We start from the raw sequence: 21564 nt of genomic DNA, 5'->3' as shown, positions 1-21564 counted from the left end.
ATATATATATATATACATTTCTATACATACATACATACACACACACACATTTTGTAGTTTTTAAAATTCTTTTCATTACATTTTTAATGAGTTCCAAGTAGGTTTTTCTGTAACCTTGCAGTGACCTCCATCACCATTAATCCCAATCAGCACTCATCTCAGACTGAGTGTTTGAACCACTAGATAAGCGTTCCTGACTTGTACCATAATATTTACTGTCTCTGGCTCACGGGAACCAGACCAAGGGGGAAGGAGTGTTTGACCGCTCGGTCGCCAAGTAAATACGTGTTTAACGAGGTTTGGCATGTCGTTAACGGCTAATGCAGTGGAACACATCACATCATAATGATGACATCACCCCATACGCCCACTCAGGTCTCCCCTCTGGTTCCCATAACCATAACATCACTCGAGTCTCAGTCTAAACATTATGAGAAAGCAGGTCGGAAAAAAGCAAGAGGAATGCCTGTGAAAAAAGACAAACCATTCTAGAATGACATCATGCCGCTATCTCTCCATGTACAGCTCTCTTCAAAAAATTATGACGGCATGTTTCCTCTAATAAATAAGGCACGAGTGACTCACAAAATCCAAAATATGTAATTCCAAACATTCAGATTCTATGAGGACCGTGTTAGTCCTAGGGACAAATTATATCATGCTTTCCATGCTTTTTGGAAAGCTAGAAGATAAAGGAATTAAAATATGCATTTCACTGGCCAAAAAATAATTTTGTCCAATTTTGATTTTGTGATTTTTGCTTAAGAGTTCTATTTGAGCATCCCGACCAGCCCGAAACAGCAGGGAGTTGTAATTATTTTTGCATTTCGTACTTTCCCATAGGCAACACTGGTTTAATAGTAAGCCTGTGATTGATGACAGCGTGTCATGAGTGGGCCGTGCATGTAAGGGTTGTTCTCACCCCTCTGTGTGAGCTGTGACAGTTATTGCAGGTGCCAGCCAGGTACACATAAGAGCTCTGACTGATCTCATAGCGAGACTGAGCTTTGCACGACACACACTCCAGCGACACCATCGGGATGCGACCGTTCTGCACCCACACCTGTGAGCAGGAGAAAACAAACTTAAAGTTATGCAATTATGTTTTCTGTTGACCATGGAAACTGACATGGCAATTATGATGGAAACTGATTAGTTTGAAACGTCTCTCACTCTTTGAACTGATTCAAATATTAACAATGTTAGCGCTTGAGACTGGCAAATCTCCCATACCTGTTGTGAATGTGACACAGGAATAATGGGTTTATGAAGGGAAAAAAAGGATTTTAGGGGTCAATAGACATCGCAAATTGATTACATCTCGGTTCCCAAAGCAATCAGACCCTCAAAGTTAAATCTCATAAAATATTGTGAAATAAGTTTCATGTACATTCTCATTCAAAACTCGCATAACATATCAAGCTTTCACATGTAGCTTAGAATTGTGAAGGTCAGAAATTAAATTATGTTTGGAATTATGTAACAAACTTTCATTTTACCCGTTCGGGTCAGTTAATTATAGCTAAATACAAAGTATGCTTAATAAGAATGAATATTTTGTAATGACAATAGCGATTCATTTGAATGCTGTAGAACAAAACAAAAGGCGGGAATAACTAACAATGAATAGCAAACACTCATAATTTTGCTCATTTGCATGCACTGCATTGTTTTAGCTCACACTTCACTATTGAAAGTATGCATATCAGGTAAAAGCACAATTACACCCCACAAAAAAGGCACAATTCCACATCTCACAGACCAGTTTCATGTAATGAGATGGTGGAGGATGTGCTTTTGTTCCTAATTTGATGATTTATTGCAGTCATGATTGGTAAAAAATGTATCTTTTAAATTAAAATCTGTTTACTGCCAGCTTTCCATGGGGTGGCAACAGCGTGGCATTAAATGCCTTTGATTGTGGATAATTAGTATTCTATAAGGAGCCTAATTTACATAGAAAAGAGGCGTCTTTGCACTGAAAAGAATGACAATGACTTCATTAAAATATGACAGCTCTATTCAGTGCACTTTGAACATGCTTAAACTGGACTCGAGGTAGTTATTGAATACAATTTTTATTTTCATTTTATTTTAAACGATTAAAAATGTAAAGAATTAAAATGTGATGAGATGTACTTTGTAATATAAAATGAGTATGAGCGATGGAGAAAAACAGCTGTTGATCAAATGACAAGAATGAATAAAAAGACATATTTATAAATGCAAATACAAACACAATAGATATGAAAAGCTTATAGTAATCTATAATAAAAGCACTCACCGTTTGGTTTGTGGATTCTGGGGTCATGCCTTCTTTGCTGACGGACATGCGAAAGGTGTACTCAACATCCACCTCCAGTTCAGAACCAGAGATTCCCAGAACCGGGTCGCTTGGCCCCAAACCGAAATGCAGAGTGGAGCAGTGAGCTGGGCCCTGCAGAGTGAAGTTAAAGGGGTCATATGATGCAATTTCAAGTTTTCCTTTCTCTTTGGAGTGTTACAAGCTGTTTGTGCATAGATGAGATCCCTAAGAAGAAGTTGCTAAGACTAAAGTCTCAAACCCAAAGAGATATTCTTTATAAAAGTTTAGACTCGTTCATGCCCTCCTAAAACGCCTCGTTTAAACACACCTCCACATGTCTACGTCACGATGTGGGAAGATTAAGTTGTATTTACAACACTGTTCCAGAACAGTTCAAACCAAATATTCAGATGTGTGCAGCGCATTTTTACGGAGGACTGTTTCCTGAACCTGCTGAGTAGCCTACAATGCTTCTGTGCACAAAGGTTGTTTCTATAAAGTGGGGCAGTTCCAACTTTGCAAGAACAGTCTGGCACTTCTGACTCACAGACTGTAAGTACGTTTTCATATTTAAAAGAATTTGCCACTGACGATTCAGTGACGCGAGTTTTAAGCAGTGTAGAGTAGCGCTTGTTGTTTGTCATTTCTCCGATCACAAATGTAGACATGGTTTTATGTTTACGTGGTGCGATACGCAACACATCTCGTAAAAAGACAGTATAAATAATTATGTCCCCACTGGATGCAACGAATGCCTCGTTTGTAATGGGTTTTATTGGTTTTGTCTGGTCGCTCCGGGACACGGCATCACAGTATGTTAAGGGGCGTAACATTTCCGTCACACACTTGAGGTATTCGGCCAATCACAACACACTGGATAGCTGGCCAATCAGAGCACACCTCGCTTCTCAGACTGATGAGCGTTGTAAAAATCGACGCATTTCAGAAAGGGGGACATTAGAGGAGCAACAATAATGTACAGTATGTGGAAAATAATATTTTTTGAACCTTAAACCGTAAACACATTGCATTACACCAAATACACAAAATGTTATTTTTAGCAACGTCATATGACCCCTTTAAAAGACAGAATCACTGCAGATGGTAATTAATCAACTAATTTACCTGCCTCAGGATATACAAGCCAAGAGCATAATCATCAAACAAGCTTTGGTACCTTTGTTGTTTAATGACTTCACCTAATGAGTTTTCTAATAGCATTTTAATAATTGACCATGACTATGCATCCCGAATACATGTCTGACACCCACAAAGTGTACTTTTTGTCTTCATTTTGGACAATAAATCTATTGCATTATCATTTAGAACTTAATTTTTTTTTGTTTTGAGACATTTTGCGTTTACAAGTATGCTTGTGACTCCTTTAAAATAAACGCTACTTGGTTTTTATTTTATTAACCAATGCAATGACATTCATACATATTTATTGTGGCTGAAAAGTTATTTCTTGAAATATTTCACTATACCTAACACTTTGAATTTCTGTCAGTGATAAAAATGTTTTAATAAAAAGCAGGAATCTCTGTTCCCCTTCAGCAGTCACTATGATAGGTTGGGAGAACTCTAAGGAATGCAGAGTTGATCCACTGCTAGTTTTGTAACTGATCTCAAGTATAAATTATCTCAAGTATTCTCAAACAACTTCTCTCTCAAATTCAGATATTCACATATCTGTTAAGAGCTTTCAGCTCTCAAATATGCCTATGAGCTCAGTGAATAAAGCACTTGATTGTAAAATGTTTTAATGCCAATTACTCAAACTCTCCAACTCACTCCCAACAACCATGCTTTTTTAACCTTTTCATCCGCTGATCATTTCCAGAAAAAAAAAATCTCAATTTGGATTGTTCAGCTTTAGACATGTGAGCAGTGAATGAACAGTCATCAATAACTTGCAGGCAGGTGCGTTGGAAGTAAACTCTACAGAAAGATGGCCCTTCCAAAGCAGGATTGGACACCCCTGGCCTAGATCCATTTATGTCAAGGGTCTTCAAACTTGGTCCTGGAGGGCCGGTGTCCTGCAGAGTTTAGCTCCAACCCTAATTAAACACCTGAACCAGCTAATCAAGGTCTTACTAGGCATACTAGAAACTTCCAGGCAGGTCTGTTGAGGCAAGTTGGAGTTAAACTCTGCAGAACACCGGCAACTCCAGGACCGAGTTTGGAGGCCCCTGATTTATATTCGTCATTGCAAGCTTAAAACATCAAAAATCATTTATTTTTATATATCTTTGACATATCAATCATGATTACCTTTGAAGTGCTCACACATTCCCAGTGGTAGTTGAGCAGGGGCTGGTTCTCCGGGTCCAAGTTAGGGTCGTAGGATTGCTCTGCACTCAAATGCAAATCTTGAGTTTTGGACCACACACGGTATGTGCCACCCTCAATGATTGGCACCAGCTTTTTGGACATGACTGAAAGTTGAATACAGGCTGCCTTCCGTAGTGGCACCCCCTCATAGGACAGAGAAAAAACTAGAGTGTAGTTCCCAGCAGAAATCGACATCTTGGGCACTGAAAGTTGGAGCCTCCGGACGTTGACTTCTGGAGGGAGACGGACCTTAGATGGTGGTGGACCCTTCTTCTCATCATCCTGACAGCGTGGGGTGGTAAGGATCTCCCAGAGGTACTCTACTCCATAGAGGCCACAGCCTTTTAAGTTCACATTGGCCTCTACCAAGGTTGGCTGGTAACGCCATATGGCGAGTCGTGGAGCTTGAATAATCTGAACTTCTGGTTCGTCGCACTTTAGGACAGAGATGTTAACATCAACCTGTGCTGTAACCAAGCTCACCAGGTTACTGACATTGACTCGCACCACATAGTGACCAGGAAGGATGTAGATATGGCTCAGAGAAGGTGTAGTTGTTACAGCTGCAGAAGTACCATCCCCAAAGTCCCACTGATATGTCGCCGGAGTGGAAATAGGAGTGATTCCCACATGGAAGCTGACCGTCTTGTTTACGAAGGTGTCGCTTGGTTGAGCATCCAATTTGGCTGACCTGATACTGTTCTGAACTCGTATAACCTTGGTCACATTTAATCCATTCAGGGAATTGAATGCTCTAAGGAATATGGTCAGATTGCCTGGCTGTTCTGGCGCATATGTCACTGACTTGCCAACCTGAGAAATCTTGAGACCATGATGAAGGTCAAAGGTCCACAGAATGGTCAGCGGCTCACGTGTTGGCGTGCATGCTACATAAGCCCTAGATACTCCAACAGGTATAGCGGCATCACAGCAGTCCTTTATAGTCAACTTGGTCACAGGCTCCATGACTTCAATATGCAGAGTCCTTCGTTCAGAACTCACCTGGTTGTGGGCAGTAAGGTTGACGTAGTACTTGGCCACACTAGTGAACTGGTGGATGTAGGTTTGATTGTTCAGAACGACAGTTGCATCACCACTAATGCTTAGGATGAAATTAATAGAAGTTCCAGATGATACCGAGATGGTAAACTCAACGTTTTCCTCAACCGCAGCAATTTGTTTGCTGGCCTTGAGCTCCAGACCCTGGATACGGTCTTGAACAGTAAAGTCACGTGAGCATGTTTCTCTGTTGATGTCATTAGTGGCATTCAACGCAACAGTGAAAATTCCTGGTTTGGGGAAGATATAGGAGGTGGTGCGCTGGTTCGATTTTGTGTTGTCTGGCAATAGCCACATCCACAAAATGCTGGATCCCATCTGTGTTTCTCCACGCAGCGAAACATTGTCCCTCGAGGCTACAAAGTTCTCTGTAACATTTGTGGCGATGAAAGTCAATCCCGAGATCGGTTCTTGAATGCTGATCCACTTCGAGACCATTTCCGAGCTGACTTTGTTGGAAACCTCCACTTTAACCAATTTCAAACCTGCACTTCTGAAACTGTGCATGACAGAGGACATGTCAGATGTTAACAGTTCACCATTTGCCCACCATCTGTAATGGAGGGCTGTCCCAAAAGTTGCAGATACTGTCATATTTGTCATAGCATTTACTGCAGCAGGGTTTGGTGAAATCTTAATGACCAGCTCCCTCACAGGATCCAGAAACTCAATAGTTTTGTTCACAGCCAGCTGGCCAAGCAAGTTGGTTGCCTTGAGGAGCACATCACAAGGACCGGGGGTGGAAAAATTGATGTCTATGGTCTTGCCCGTGAGGTTGTAGTCATGGTTCTCATGTTCCCTCAGAAGGTTCCAGCTGAAGGTCATGTTGGTGCCCTCTTTTAATGAGGCTTGTAAGTGAAGGACACGGTTGGTTGCAAAACAGCATCCTTCAATAAGCTCATCAGCCACTATCTGCAAGCCCTCCAACTCACGCTGCACAAAGATGGAAATGCTTGACTGAACCGTACCGATGTCATTCTCTGCAGTAACAATGACATTGAAGGTCCCAACAGAGCGAAAAGTGTAGAACATGGTGTGAGTGCCTTGGATAGAGGTGCACCGGTCACAGAGAATCCAAGAGTACCTTACATCATCTCCTTGGTCAAGGTGTGCCTCAAAGTGGACGGAAGTGTTCAAAGGGACATTGACAAGGCTGGCATTTACCGACAGTCCAGTGATTGGTGCCAAGACCACAACGGAAATCTCATTTTTGGTCTCACTAACTTCATTCTTGCCTGTAACAGTGATGTTAAACCTGCCTGAGGAATTGTAAGCATGTGATACGTTTGTCCCATTAAGTTGAATCCCATCTCCAAAATCCCAGATGTAGACAGCATTCACAGAGTCTGAAGATGCCATAAAAGCATAGTCTTGGTGTAAAGAAAGATTGTTCTCTTTATCTCCATTATGGCTGATCAGCAAAAAAACAACAGATTTTTGCACCACAACTAAAACAGAGTCGTTGATACAGGAGATGTTGTTGAGCACAGTAACTGTGACCAGATATTCCCCAGGACTCTTGAATGTAAAGGCCATCTCCTTACCACCTCGAACAGGACCTCTTGTGTCAAATACCCCAAAATCCCATAGGTAGGTGTAGTTAAATTCTGGGAAGGCAGCTACTGTAAATTTGCTCTCCTCACCGAACTTGATGTGTGTTCTCAGAGGAAACAAAGACACTGTTGTGAGTTCAGGTTGGACGCAGATTCTTGTGTAAAAATTAGCCTTGTTAGCTTCACTTGACATAAGTAGCGAGAGATGGTACTCTCCACTCTTAATGTATGCGTGTGTTTTCAGTGGTGTTCCATACTGAGTTTCATTGGGGCTTCCGTCTCCAAAACTCCACACATACTGATGTCCTGAAGCGTTCCCTGACACAAATGCATGGAAGCGTACCTCTTTGTTTTCTTGAATGCACCCAGAAGGTTCTAGCGATAACACCTGTAGCACAAACACCTCAACAGATATTGTTACCCACTGAGAGCTCACAGCATTCTTTGCGGTGACATTTACGGTGTAGTTTCCATCTTTCCTGTACGTATATTCAACTTGGGGTTCCACACCAGTGTGCACTGTTCCATCACCCATGTCAAAGCTCCAAGTTACATTGTTGCCTGATTCCAGACTTGCAGTGACAATGGTAGGCGTGTTGCGTTCCGTGGGAGCAGATGGCATCACCTCCAAGCCCCTAATGTCCTCATAGACAATAACTTCCATGCAGGTGTCTGTTGAGCTAATGGTGTTGTTCACATTCACGCAGATATTGTAGACACCGCTGTGATTGTAAGCATGAGGAACCCTACGTTCACGTCCCTGCTGGACACTCGAATTGTCACCAAAGTTCCAGGTGTAAATGATGCCATAGGGAGACGGTAGGGGGTGGGCCTCAAAGTCAGCTGGTTTTTCAGCACATAGCAGGAGTGGGTCGATCTCGATTCGCACACTTGTCAGAATGCTAAAGACGTATACGTCGACCTTGCATGTCTTGTTCTCATAGCGGTTGGAAGCAGAGAACAATAGGGTGTACTCCCCTGCAAGAAATATGAGTAAAAAAAATCAATATAGATATAAAAAATAATCAATACAAGTAAAAATAAGGATAAATCAATATGAATAAATAATATACAATTTTTTTTTTACCTGGCTGTGCATAAATGTATGACACATCGTCACGAATCACCACCTGGTTACTAGCGGGGTTATCGTAAGGGGGCTTAAACTGATGTGTACGGTTTCCTCCATCTCCAAACCACCACCTGTGACACAAAAAAAAAACATTAAAACATCACAAACACACACACACTGCATGCCTGATTGCATGCATTATTTTACAAATGCTTTCACAGTTTCTCACAGTGTAGACAGTGCTTTTAAAGAGGTCATGAACTGAGAAATCAAATTTCCCTTGATCTTTTGACATCTAACAGGTCAATGTACTATAAAAGGATCCTGTAAGTTTCAGAACTCAACACTTTCTCGTTAGTTCAAAAACAGCTTTAATTGAAACCAAGCAGCAAAACGACTCGTTTTGGAATTTGTCACATAATAACGTCATAGTGCAATGAAAGCTCAGCCTCTGCAGAAGAAAATAAATGTCTACTTCTTCATTATTGCCTCTTGAGCCTGCCCACTGATTCAAGCATACAGTAGGAGGAGAGGAAATACTAGAAAGATGAAAACACAGGATTACTCCATCAACAAAACCATAGAGATGCCTCCGAGGATTACAAGATGCTCTGATTTACTTCTGAATCTTGAATGTGCCCTGCCTATAAAAACAGTTTTGCAGAGTTAGTGAAAAATAGTACAGAAAACAGCCTATTAGTTCTAAATTATGATGTTTTTGATGTAAAAATCTGGCTAACTTTATAAGTGGACCTCAGAGGACATTATAAAATAATAAAAAATATGCCATTCATGACCCCTTTAAATACTGCATCTTGATTTTAATTGCACAAGCCATTGGGCAACTGTGACCTTACCGAAAACAGGCAATTTTAAAGTTAACATGAATAGCAAATTATTTTACTATTTTATTGTAATGTGACAAAACAAAACAAAAAAGACAGTACTTTGTTTTATCAGTAGGGATTTGAATGGACAGTTGTTGGGGAGTTGAAAAACAACTTGACAAGTCACTTCATTCTTACATTACAGATTATTTTGTTCCTTTTGAATAATGTGCACAGTAAGTTCAGGAACATGTATTAAGTTAACTCTGGTTTCATGTTGGCTTTAAAGGCAAGCTTATTGCTGTATAAAAGAGGGGAGTAAAGGATGGGGGGAGACAACTTTGATTCTCTTTTGGTGCCTCAGGAATTTATAAAAGCAAGGTGGCAGGTCTGTTTTGAAGATGTTTTTAGCTGGAGGGAATAAAAGCTCTCTCTTGCAAATCTCGCTGTCTGACTCATCGCTGCAGGAGGGAGAGGTGGAGCTGGTGGTGAATCATCGCCTCGGCTCCCAGCGATACACCTTCATCTCTCGCTCCATCTTATTCCCACTTTCTCTATGGAAGTGGAACCCAAAGGAGAATCAGGTATCACGATTGACTGAACAAGCGGCGGGCTGAACTCCAGAGATACTGAGCAGACGAAATAAAAGCGCGGGGAAGAAATCGCCCTACAGTACTCGTCTGACAGACTTTTTTGACAATATATTGAGAAATCCATGAAAAATAAATAAATAAAGCAGACATCTGCAGTGGCGCGCAGCAGGCTTCTGGGAGATGGAATGGAAACTTTGGGAATCTTTCTATGCTCGGCGTTGAAGGGAAAATTCTTGTCAGCATTCTGCACTAACCACAGACTGTAAATCTAGAGAAAAGTGCCATTAAAGGGGAGCAGGCTGAGAGTGTGTGTGAGGCGGTGGAAGCCGTAGAGAAAAAGTTTGTGTACATTAAATAGTCATGTAGAAAGCCATCTATCTCTCCAAGTAGAGACATATTTAAAGAGAGCATTCACAACCCATTTTACTTCCATAATGTGACATATAAGAAAAAAAAGCATGAAAGAGCTTGATTTCACCCATCAAGAACTGATTAGATTGTAATTGTGCGTTTCATATCAATGCATCCTAATTCTAGGACTTCTTTATGAAATCTATCATTATTTGCTACTATTACTGTATTTTTTTATGACAATAACATCACTGTAAATCACTGCATTAACTATGCTAAGCTGCAGCTAAAAGTGCTACCGCCAGACCCGGAGATTGGCTGAATGGATTCGAAAACGGTAAAACTCAACTGTTCAAATATTCTATTTTCAAAAATAGTGGAGTGTTCCTTTAAAACATCCTTCATATTGACCAATGAATCATGAAACTGGTGAAAGCTTTTAATTAATTTGATGGCTCTTTTATTTGACCAGTCAGAGCTTTACTGTCATAGAACGTACCAGAAGGCGACATCCACCGCCATGTCTATCTTCACCGATGCATAGAGGCTCAGGGGTAAACCCTGCTGCACGATTTTGGGGACTCCATGGACGGTCGGCTCAGTCATCGGGTTCATGGGGTCCACCGTGACGTTGAAGTGCTCTGTCAGCATGCTAACCTGGTTCATAGCCGTTACCTAGGAGACGAGAGATGGGTCAGTTGCCAAGCTGATGGAATCAGTGTTTCCTTTACATAAACTGGGATGAGTTCAATGAAAACCAGTCACCGTGAGTTTGTACACTGCTGCGTTCTGGTAGATGATATTTAACATGCTGTTATAGTATGTGAAGTATGGTTTATCATCCACCGTCCATTTGAACGATGGGTCCGTACCTCCCTCCACAGAAGCCGTGTAACTCTGTAATACAAGAGGGAGGAGAAGAAGTAAGCAAATAATAAGACTATTAAAGATGAAGGTCAGGGATATAACAAAGGCGATACGGAGGATAATGGCCAGCTTGAAACCGTCAGCTTCTGTCTCACAGACATCTTTTATGGGCAAAAACATAAAAGATCAGCAATAAATACTCTATCCTTGGACAGTAAATGTTTAGAAATCAGTTTAAACTAGCCTAAAACTATCAAACCACATGAGTCAAGCAGTTTCTAAAATATTATGAACAACACACTATCTTTGGACAGCAGATGTTTATAAAGTAAAACTATGCTTAAAGAATGGTTTAAACCAGCTTAAGGTGGTTAGGCGGGTCTGCTTTGATGGTTTGAGAGAGGTTTTAGGCATCTGTCAGGCTAGTTTAAAGCAGCAAAAATACAGCAAACCACCTGGATTAAGCAGGTTTTAAAATATTAGCAATAAATACACTACCCTTGGACAATAAATGTTTAGAAGGAACGTAAAGGCATGCTAAGAAAATGGTTTAACCAGCCTTAGGTCATTATTTGATCTGTTTAGATGGTTTTAGACAGGATTTGGGCACTTGTCAGGCTGGACAACCATTTTAAACTAGCTCAAAAAACAGCAAGCAAAACACCTGGTTTAATTGGGTTTTAAAATATTAGCAATAAATATACTATCCATGGACAACAGATGTTTAGAAAGTAAAGTCATGCTAAAACATGGCTTAAACCTGACTAATTTGATTTAATATGGTCTGTTTTGATTATTTTAGACAGGCTTTGGGGACTTTTTAAGCCAGAAATCCAGTTTAAACCAGCAAAAAGACGGCAAACCATCTGATTTAAGTGGTTTTTAAAACAGCTGGAAAAAAGGCTTAAACCAGCCTGAGGTGGTTAGCAGGTCTATTTTTATGGTTTTAGACATGTTTTGAGCACTTGTCAGGCTGGGATACCTTGTTAAACCAGAAAACCTCCTGGTACTATTAACAATAAATACACTATTCTTGAACAGTAGATGTTTAGAAGGTAAATTCAACCTGGAAAATGGTTTAAGCCAACCTAAGGAGGTTAGGCTGGTCAGCTTTGATTGTTTTAGATTAGTTTTGAGAACTTGTCAAGTTGGGAAATCAATTTAAACCAGCACAAAAAAACAGCGAACCACCTGGTATTAACAATAAATACACTATTCTTGGATGGTAGATATTTAGAAGGTAAAGTCATGCTGGAAAAATGGTTTTAACCATCCTAAGGTGGCTATCGAGTTTGTTAAGATGGTTTTAGACAGGTTTTGGACACTTGTCAGGCTGGGAAACCACTTTAAACCAGCAAGCCTCTTGGTTAAAACTGTTTTTACAATATTAGCAATAAATACATAATCCTTTGTAGTTGTTTAAAACAGCCTAATGTGGTCTGTTTTGATGGTTTTAGACAGGTTTTGGACATTTGTCAGGCTGGGAAACCAGTTAAAACTAGCCCAAAACCAGCAAACCACCTTGTTAAAATGTTTTTTTTCTCAGCAGTGAGGATGCCACTCACCACCACGGACTCCATGAGGACTCTGTGAGCAGGATGGGGTTTGATGACGAGCACCTGGAGAGGTTCTTGCACCCTCGCCTGAATTTGTAGCGATGCTGTGGTAACGTTGCTCTGGACGTGAAGCAGCACGTTGGTCTGTCCCGGTGTGGACCCGAGCTGGAGGTCAAACCATGCGAACATGGTGTCGTTGTACGGGTCGGGCTGCCTGCATTCGGCCACTTTCGCCATCAGGTTCTCGGGACACGTGTCATGAACGGGAATGATGCTGCCCTGCCACCCAATCTGAGCGTCGTGCTGCGAGCGGACCATGATGAGAATCCACGTCTGATTGGGCAGGAAGTACACCGTCCCGTTGCGATTGGTGGGATAGATCACGGTTGGGCCCAGAGGTGGAACAACATGGATGGAACAGGATGCGGTGACAGGAAAATCCTCATCGCTGGACGTCACTTCCAAACTGTGGTCGCCAAGCTGAGGGAGGCCAGAGCGAAGAAAGTGTCCCTGCAGCGTGGTGCTGTTCTGCCCCACATACAGCACCCTTACCTGGCACACCATGCCCTCCTCCCAGCCGCCCTCCGCATCCACCTGAAGCGTCTCTTTTGCATCCCACCAATTGGAGCGGTTCTGGATGAGCATGCTCTGTTTCCATGGCGACGAGGGGTCGGAGGAGCACCGGAGGAGTCCTGACGGCCCGGCGTCGTGCTGCAGGGCAAAGAAGTCGCCAGGGGAAACCAACAAGTCCTCTATGTCATTCTGGACCTGAGTGAGAGGGAATGCATAACGGATGATTGAATTTTTCTAGTAACAAGCTACTTTTTGTTGTTGTTGTTGTTGTTATGTTTTATTGTGCCAACTAGCTGGGACAATTAGAAATGCACAATATATCAGTACAGTATCAGTTATCAGATAATTATTTTGTATATTTGATTGTGCATGCTAATTTGCCGTTTTTACATTTAATGAGTCATCTAATGCTCACTAAAAACACTAATAACGCTTAATTTGTAATAATTAGCATGCATCCATTTTTCATATTGTACATTATAAGTTTGTGATTTCCTAAATTAACTTGTAGCATGATTCATTTTAATTAATCTTAAGTGATTTCTTTTTAATTAGGTTAGCCTAAATAAATATAAGCCATTTATCGCTTTGTTTCAAATTGGTTAATTTGCATGGTTTATATACACATTACCATTAAAAAGAGTGGAATAAGTGAGGTTTTTTTATTTTAAGTAATGAATACTTTTATTTATCAAGCATGCATTAAATTGATCAGAAGTAAAGGCATTTGTAATGTTGCTAAACTTTTCTATTTCAAATGCATGCTATCAGTTTCCACAAAAATGTTTATTTTTAACAAATAAAAAATAACTGTTTTTAGCATTGATAATAATCAGAAATGCTTCTTGAGCAGCAGATCATCATATTAGAATGATTTCTGAAGGATCATGTGACACTGAAGACTGGAGTAATGATGCTGAAAATTCAGCTTTGTTCACAGGAATACATTACATTTTACAATATATTCATATAGAAAACAGGTCTTTTAAATTGTAAAAATATTTAATGAAATTATAGTTTTTATTGTATTTTTGATCAAATAAATGCAGCCTTGGTAAGCAGAAGAGACTTTTTTCAAAAAAATAATAAAATCTTCCCAACCCCAATTTTATGAACGATAAATGATTCACCAACCAAATCTGGATTCTGACTTTGACATTCTGTGAATTTTATGTCATTTTTTGTATGCTCAGAATGCATAATATTCAATATTTGTTCATATATGCAATGCGTTCGAATTGGTTTTGGGAAGCCGTCCGAACAACCGCCAGCTAAAAGAAGAGATATATATATCTGAAAAAGTCCTTTAAGGCGATATATATCCTATTCTGAAGAAATACACCTGCTTTATGTATATATTTTTCTGTTAATCATCTTCCATTTCAAAACACCGCTTGCGATAACATTCTATTGTTTATAAAATGCACTGTTCTGAGAGCAAAACCTGACCACTGTGCCCTGAAACAGACCTCAAATACCACAGAAAAATATACAAAAACTGCCCCAAAAGAAAGCTGTGAAGAGAAGTATGTCTCTTCGTCAAACACACTGAGGGTCATTATTAGGACTGGCTTTCAGGCTTTACAGAGAGGGAGTGGAAATAATTAACTGTGATCTGAACGTCACTGGAGGACATTCTGAGCCGCCCCGCATTTACTCTTCAAACTCTCTGTTTAGGCAGAACACACTGAAGGAGGGTGAAGTAGATGACCCGCAGGCCCACACACACACTCAACCTCTCATTAAAAGCTCAACGCTCTCACATTTCATCCTGAAGCTCAAGCATGCTGGACTTGTGGTCTATGTTCCAGATTTACAGAAGAGAACTACGACAGTCAGTGGTTGAACCTTATGAAATCCGTCAAGACACAGAAATTGTATTTAGCATAAATAAAATGAAACCTATTTTTTTAGAAGAATTTTTTGCATTGTGATGTTATTTTTGAAAATGAATCACATTTTCATTTCCATAATTCTGGATTATTATTTTTTTTTTTTACTTCCATTGTTCTCAAAGCTGATTAATGCAATTTTTTATTGATCTTTGTACACAAAAGCTTTTTTTTTCAGTGTAAATTACACAAAGCAAATTTGTTTAGTTTAAGTTATTATAAATCATATCGTTTCACATTAATGCAATGAGAAACAGTGTTATGTTCTTGACCATTTTTGAGAGTACAAAATATGAATTTCTTCATTCTTAAGTAAAGTTATGAGACATGTTCTTGACTGTTTTCATGAATTTCTTCATTCTTAAGTAGAAGTGAAGATTTCAGATGGAATCCAGTCTGGTTTTGATTAGGTGCAGGTCCAGGTTTTCGGTCAAACTCACCAGGACGTTGGATGGCGGTCCGGCTGGAAGGGTGATCAGCACCTCCCTGACGAGTCTGTAATCAGGATACTGTGTGCCCGCAGGCAGAGGACTGACTCCAGAACAGTTCACACAGGCCCCGGGATGACAGGGGCTGGCCAAGGGCAGACAGCGCTCAGTGTACGGACAGTACTGGCGTCCCGCTGGACACGCTGTGGCCGCTGATGGGACGGATGTGTCGTTGATCCACTCATCCGGGGCCTGACAGACAGTGATGGGGGCGCAGAGGTCACCACAACCTGAAAAAGAGTCAGTACAAATTCATTTATCATTAAAAATCATGCAGATATAATACACAGAACAATATTAATTTTATTAAAATGACTTGATTTGTTTTATTGTAAATATGGCCTTTTGTCAGGGAGACAGTGGGTTGCTGCTGTTTTACAATTTATATAGACAGATAGATGGATAGAATGACAGATAGATAGATGACAGACAGACAGATAGACAGAACGATGGATAGAACGACAGACAGAACGACAGACAGAACGATAGATAGAACGACAGACAGAACGATAGATAGAACGACAGACAGAACGACAGACAGAAAGATAGATAGAACGATAGACAGAACGACAGACAGAACGACAGATAGAACGACAGACAGAACGACAGACAGAACGATAGATAGAACGTCAGACAGAACGACAGACAGAACGACAGACAGAACGATAGATAGAACGATAGACAGAACGACAGACAGAACGATAGATAGAACGACAGACAGAACGACAGACAGAACGATAGATAGAACGTCAGACAGAACGTCAGACAGAACGACAGACAGAACGACAGACAGAACGATAGATAGAACAACAGACAGACAGAGAGATAGATAGATAGAACAATATGATAGATAGATAGATAGATAGATATAAATTACTGTAAGTTCGATTCATTAAGTAAGAAAACTGCATATTATATAAATATATATGAAGTTTTCTAACTCAATAAATCAATCTTACCTAATATTAAGGTCCAGTAATATATCTAGTTAACATTGTTGATCTGTTGAATTGTTGATATATTGTTCCAAAATGTTTCTCTTTTTTTGTAATTTCCAAAAAGTATGCATTATTTTTGTATCATATTGTCATTTTGTAGCACAGTACCATGGACACTATTACATCCGTACATTTTTTAAACGTTTGATATTTTATTCAGCATATTATATTGATTATTTTATAATTATTGAAAATAATGATTATATCAGATATTGAAATTTATATAAACTAATATAAAACATTAATGGAATATTTACATTGCAAATTCTTTTGACAGATTGCTTTTCTTTGCAGATAATTACTTCTGAATGCTGTACATAAACCTTAACTAATTTTAGATACAAAAATCTACTACATGATTGGTAGTACTTTGTTTGTTCATCAGCTAACAAACTTTAATCTGTAAACATTAAAATATAGTTCATCATTAAATTATTAAAACCGTAAAACACAGCAGAGATCACTGCTCACTTGACTATTTCTTCTCAGCAGCCTGACTGAACAGATCCAGAGCTGAACTTTGGGCATGTCGATTCGTGTCTTGAGGTTGTTTATTAGTTCGCTCGGTTTGCAAACACAATCGAAACAAAGAAATGAGCTTGCCTGGCAGCAGAAAACGAAATCTGGTCCGCCGAGAACAATCTCCACATCTGATTTCATTTAAAAGTAAAATTATGATCTACTCTGGTGTACTAATCGCTTGCAGAGCTGCTTATGCATGTGTTTGTTTGTTTGTTTGTTTATCTCAGAGCTCCGTCTGCCAGTCTGTTCTTGCACGGCAAACGGCCAAGTCATCAAACAAGCCTGTTACCATGACTATGGGCATCCAGAGATAGCGTCAATGTACAGAGAGTAACACGGCGCATTAATACTCACAACTCCTTAAAGCAGGGGTGTCCAATCCTGCTCCTGGAGGGCCACTGTACTGCAGAGCTCAGCTCCAACCCTAATTAAACACACCTGAACCCGCCAATCAAGGTCTTACTAGGCTTACTAGAAACTTCCAGGCAGGTGTGTTGAGGCGAGCTGGAGTTAAACTCTGCAGGACTGAGTTTGGAGACCCCGGCCTTAAAGGAAAGTCATATGATAGCTGTGTGTGAGGATAAGACCAAAATGTATAAGGTGAACCATTCCTTAAGAAGTTATGAATATTTAAACGCAATGCATCCCTTAATGCAAGTTATGCTGTAAACAATGACAATATTTCGAAATAAAAATGCTGTGTTGAAGTAACACCTCCAGTTATTGGACAGAGTAACCTTGGATTTTCCGAATAAGAAAGAAACTGATGCCAGATGAAATGTGCAGTCTAAAATCTAAAAGATTTAAATTAAACATAGTATTAGTAACATTACATATAGACACACTGGCATGTAAATGCAACTTTAAATAAATAAATAAATATTAACAATAATAATATCTCTTTTTCCACTACAGCTAGCTCTTTTTGTTTCTTGTAGTGGCAGTGCTGCTTATCTCTTAGTGTTGGATTGATTGATGTTTGTCATTCTTCTGTCTCTGCTCATGTTGTATTGATCAGGAGGAAGCAGCAGAGGTTTTTGGGTAACGGCTCAGATAGGAAGGTGTCCGTGCAGCATAAAGTGACCTTGATGACTCTCTCTGTGCTGTTATCAGTCAGAGCCAACAGAATCCCTCACTCACTCTCTCACTCTCTCTCTCTCTCCATTTCTCATCCACATGCTTTCCAGATTCGTCTTTCTGGAACATCTCCAGATTAATCTGATTTATGAATATGAATCTAGTGTCTGTTTCAGGGGATTGAAAGGGTGAGAGAGATTGAGAGAGAAACTACAGCGGTGAATGTACAGGAGTGTGAACTCAACTTTAGTTTGGGGACATGAATGTCCTCACAAGCAAGCTAAATCTGAATCTGAAAATCTAAATCTGGAAAACACACACACACACATACAGTGGGGCAAATAAGTATTTGATACACTGCCGATTTTTCAAGTTTTCCCACTTACAAAGAATGGAGAGATCTGTAATTTTCATCGTAGGTACACCTCAACTGTGTGGCCAGATCTGTGCCTTGCCACATTTCTGTCTCTGAGCTCTTCAGGCAGTTCTTTTGACCTCATGATTCTCATTTGCTCTGACATGCACTGTGAGCTGTAAGGTCTTATATAGACAGGTGTGTGGCTTTCCTAATCAAGTCCAATCAGTATAATCAAACACAGCTGGACTCAAATGAAGGTGTAGAACCATCTCAAGGATGATCAGAAGAAATGGACAGCACCTGAGTTAAATATATGAGTGTCACAGCAAAGGGTCTGAATACTTAGGGCCATGTGATATTTCAGTTTTTCTTTTTTAATAAATCTGCAAAAATGTCAACAATTCTGTGTTTTTCTGTCGATATGGGGTGCTGTGTGTACATTAATGAGGAAAAAAAATTAACTTAAATGATTTTAGCAAATGGCTGCAATATAACAAAGAGTGAAAAATTTAAGGGGGTCTGAATACTTTCCGTACCCACTGTATATATACTGTATATGTATTAGGGGTGTAACGGTACACAAACATGACGGTTCGGTACGTACCTCAGTTTTGATGTCACGGTTCGGTACCGTTTCGGTAAAGCAGGGGGAAAAACTAAACATACATTTAAAAAAATTTTTTTTAATTAAATTCAAATTAGGGACTAATAAAAATCTACCTTGGCTTATGCTCAAAACTATAGTGAGCCCTTTTACATTACAGTTAACAACAGAGCCCAAACTGAAATTTAATTACTATTTATTTAAAAAAAAAATAACAAGCAACAATCAACTAAAAAAAAAATGTATGCAATCATGTAAACTGCACATAATGCAGTTTTTAAATGAACTTCTAAATGATAAAAAATAGTCTAATATTTCGCAAAATGCTCTTTTCTAGACTTCATTTATAGCGCACTAACCAGCTGTGGACACTGATGACTGCCTGAGGTAAATGAAATGCTACGTGAAGTTTTGTTTACAAGCTGTTTTATTGACAACTTTCTGCGGTTGAAACGCTGATTGAGCGATTACATGAGGCATTAGATGTTCATTCATGTTTATTTCGTGTTAAAACTAGTAGTAAAGAGGAAGAGATGATCGCGCTGCCATTTGAACTAAGGCGTTTATATTGGTTCCTGCAAAAAGATGAAGCAGCACAGCTGTTTTCAACATTGATAATAATCAGAAATGTTTCTTGAGCAGCAAATCAGCATATTAGAATGATTTCTGAAGATCATGTGACACTGAAGACTGGAGTAATGATGCTGAAAATTCAGCTTTGATCACAGCAATATATTACATTTTAACATATATTCACATAGAGTCATTAATTTTAAATTGTAACAATATTTCACAATATTACAGTTTTTACTGTATTTATAATCAAATAAATGCAGCCTTGGTGAGCATATTGTAAAATCCTACAGGCCCCAGAGTTTTGAACAGTAGTGTACAGTATGTCCTCATTTAGATGAATCTAGTGTGTGTGTGTGTGTGTGTGTGTGTGTGTGTGTGTGTGTGTGTTGTACCTGGCAGCAGCTTGTGTGTGAGTCTCTGGCAGTGTGCTCGGTACACCTGAAAGCGTAGCTGAGTGTTTGCACTCAAAGGCTGTGTGATCAGCTCCAGAGACGACAGCCGTCCTGCGCTCAGAAAACTCAGTCCTGGGAACAGCAGCAGCTGCACACAAACACACACGTAAACAAGTCAACATCACCAAACCAAAGCTCAGAGCAGATCATACATTAATCACCACAATGTCTGTCCAAGCTGGTGTATATTTCTGTATAGAAGCGAAAGAAAACAAAAACACATATACATAAATATTATATATATATCCTATACCAAAAATAGTTTCATTTAAAGTGCAAAAAAGCCAAAACTAACAGCAGTTATAATGTGCACTACATTGACAAGTAAATAGAATTAGGTTTGTATTTTCAATCAATACCAGATGGCATGCTGAGTAAAAGCAGGTACAATTTACTACAAAATGGTCCATTTAGAGTTCTGTTCGCACATACTGCAGTGTTACTGTGGCTGCAAATGAAACACACTAACATGCGGTCATCAGGATCACTGAAATTATGAGATAACCTCACGGCCTCAGATATGATTTGTTAATGACAGCTAAAAGCACCTGCAGTAATTACAGTAATTGGATGTGCAGTTTTATTAATGGATGTCACTAAATCGCTAAATTCATTCACCTTCATATTTTTTACACCTATTTTGTATTTTATTGTATCTTAAAATATTACACTATAAATTATTTGAGATCGTTAAATTTGATTAAATTCCTAGAATTTGTCTGGGTAAAATTACAAATAAATATAATTTTAAAAATATTTTTTTTTATGCATGTATGTATTGATTGATTGATCATATTTTAATTTGATTAACTTCTTAGATTTTGTCCTGGTGAAAATACAAATAAATTTATATATTTTTTGTGTATGTATGTATGTATTTATGATTATTCCTTTACTGCATTTTATACCAAAAGATACACAAAAAAAACACTTTACAACATTACAATAAAAACTACAGTATATAAGATCTTTAAATTTGATTGAATTTCTGAGATATTTCATGGTAAAAATACAAGTATATATTTTTTAAAATTACAATAAAAGTATGTATGTATATATGTATGGAGTGATTGATTTATTGATTAAATTTTTACCCCAAAAGATACAAACAATAAACAAATGGGCTTCTTATTTCCTAACTATATAAGATTAAAAAAATTTGATTGAACGTATTTAATTTTTCATGGTAAAAATTTAAACAAAAAATTACATAAAAAAAATTATAATTAATATGTATGCATGAATTGATTGATGGATCGATTGATTGATATGTACACCAAACGATACAAACAATACACAAACAGGCTTCATACAACATTTCAATAAAAATTATTTCTCTTGGTGAACATACAAATACAAAAATACACAGTTAATTTAAAAACCTTTTCGGCTCTATACTAGTTCTGAAGGAGTGTGTGTGTGTGTGTGTGTGTGTGTGTGTGAGAGAGAGAGTGTGTACTGGTTTATATATCCTGGTGGGGACTTAAACCTGACTACACACAGACTC

The 21564-nt window shown here is 39.0% G+C and overlaps 1 protein-coding gene across 1 annotated transcript in view; it reads right to left on the bottom strand.

Annotated features, from left to right (window-relative positions):
* LOC107594277 (polycystin-1) overlaps positions 1-21564 on the bottom strand; it is an 87914-nt gene that overhangs the window by 27660 nt on the left and 38690 nt on the right. Inside the window, exons 11-19 of the mRNA XM_016284266.1 lie at positions 19998-20145; positions 15423-15700; positions 12527-13285; positions 10860-10991; positions 10594-10769; positions 8339-8454; positions 4580-8229; positions 2285-2437; positions 923-1063 (exon numbers count right to left, since the gene is read on the bottom strand). Coding sequence (XP_016139752.1) covers positions 923-1063; positions 2285-2437; positions 4580-8229; positions 8339-8454; positions 10594-10769; positions 10860-10991; positions 12527-13285; positions 15423-15700; positions 19998-20145 — 5553 coding nt within the window. The remainder of the gene's footprint in view (positions 1-922; positions 1064-2284; positions 2438-4579; positions 8230-8338; positions 8455-10593; positions 10770-10859; positions 10992-12526; positions 13286-15422; positions 15701-19997; positions 20146-21564) is intronic.

Source organism: Sinocyclocheilus grahami, unplaced genomic scaffold (assembly GCF_001515645.1).
Source record: "Sinocyclocheilus grahami isolate Dianchi unplaced genomic scaffold, SAMN03320097.WGS_v1.1 scaffold181.1, whole genome shotgun sequence".
NCBI lineage: Eukaryota > Metazoa > Chordata > Actinopteri > Cypriniformes > Cyprinidae > Sinocyclocheilus > Sinocyclocheilus grahami.
This window is presented reverse-complemented; position numbering and strand designations above follow the sequence as displayed.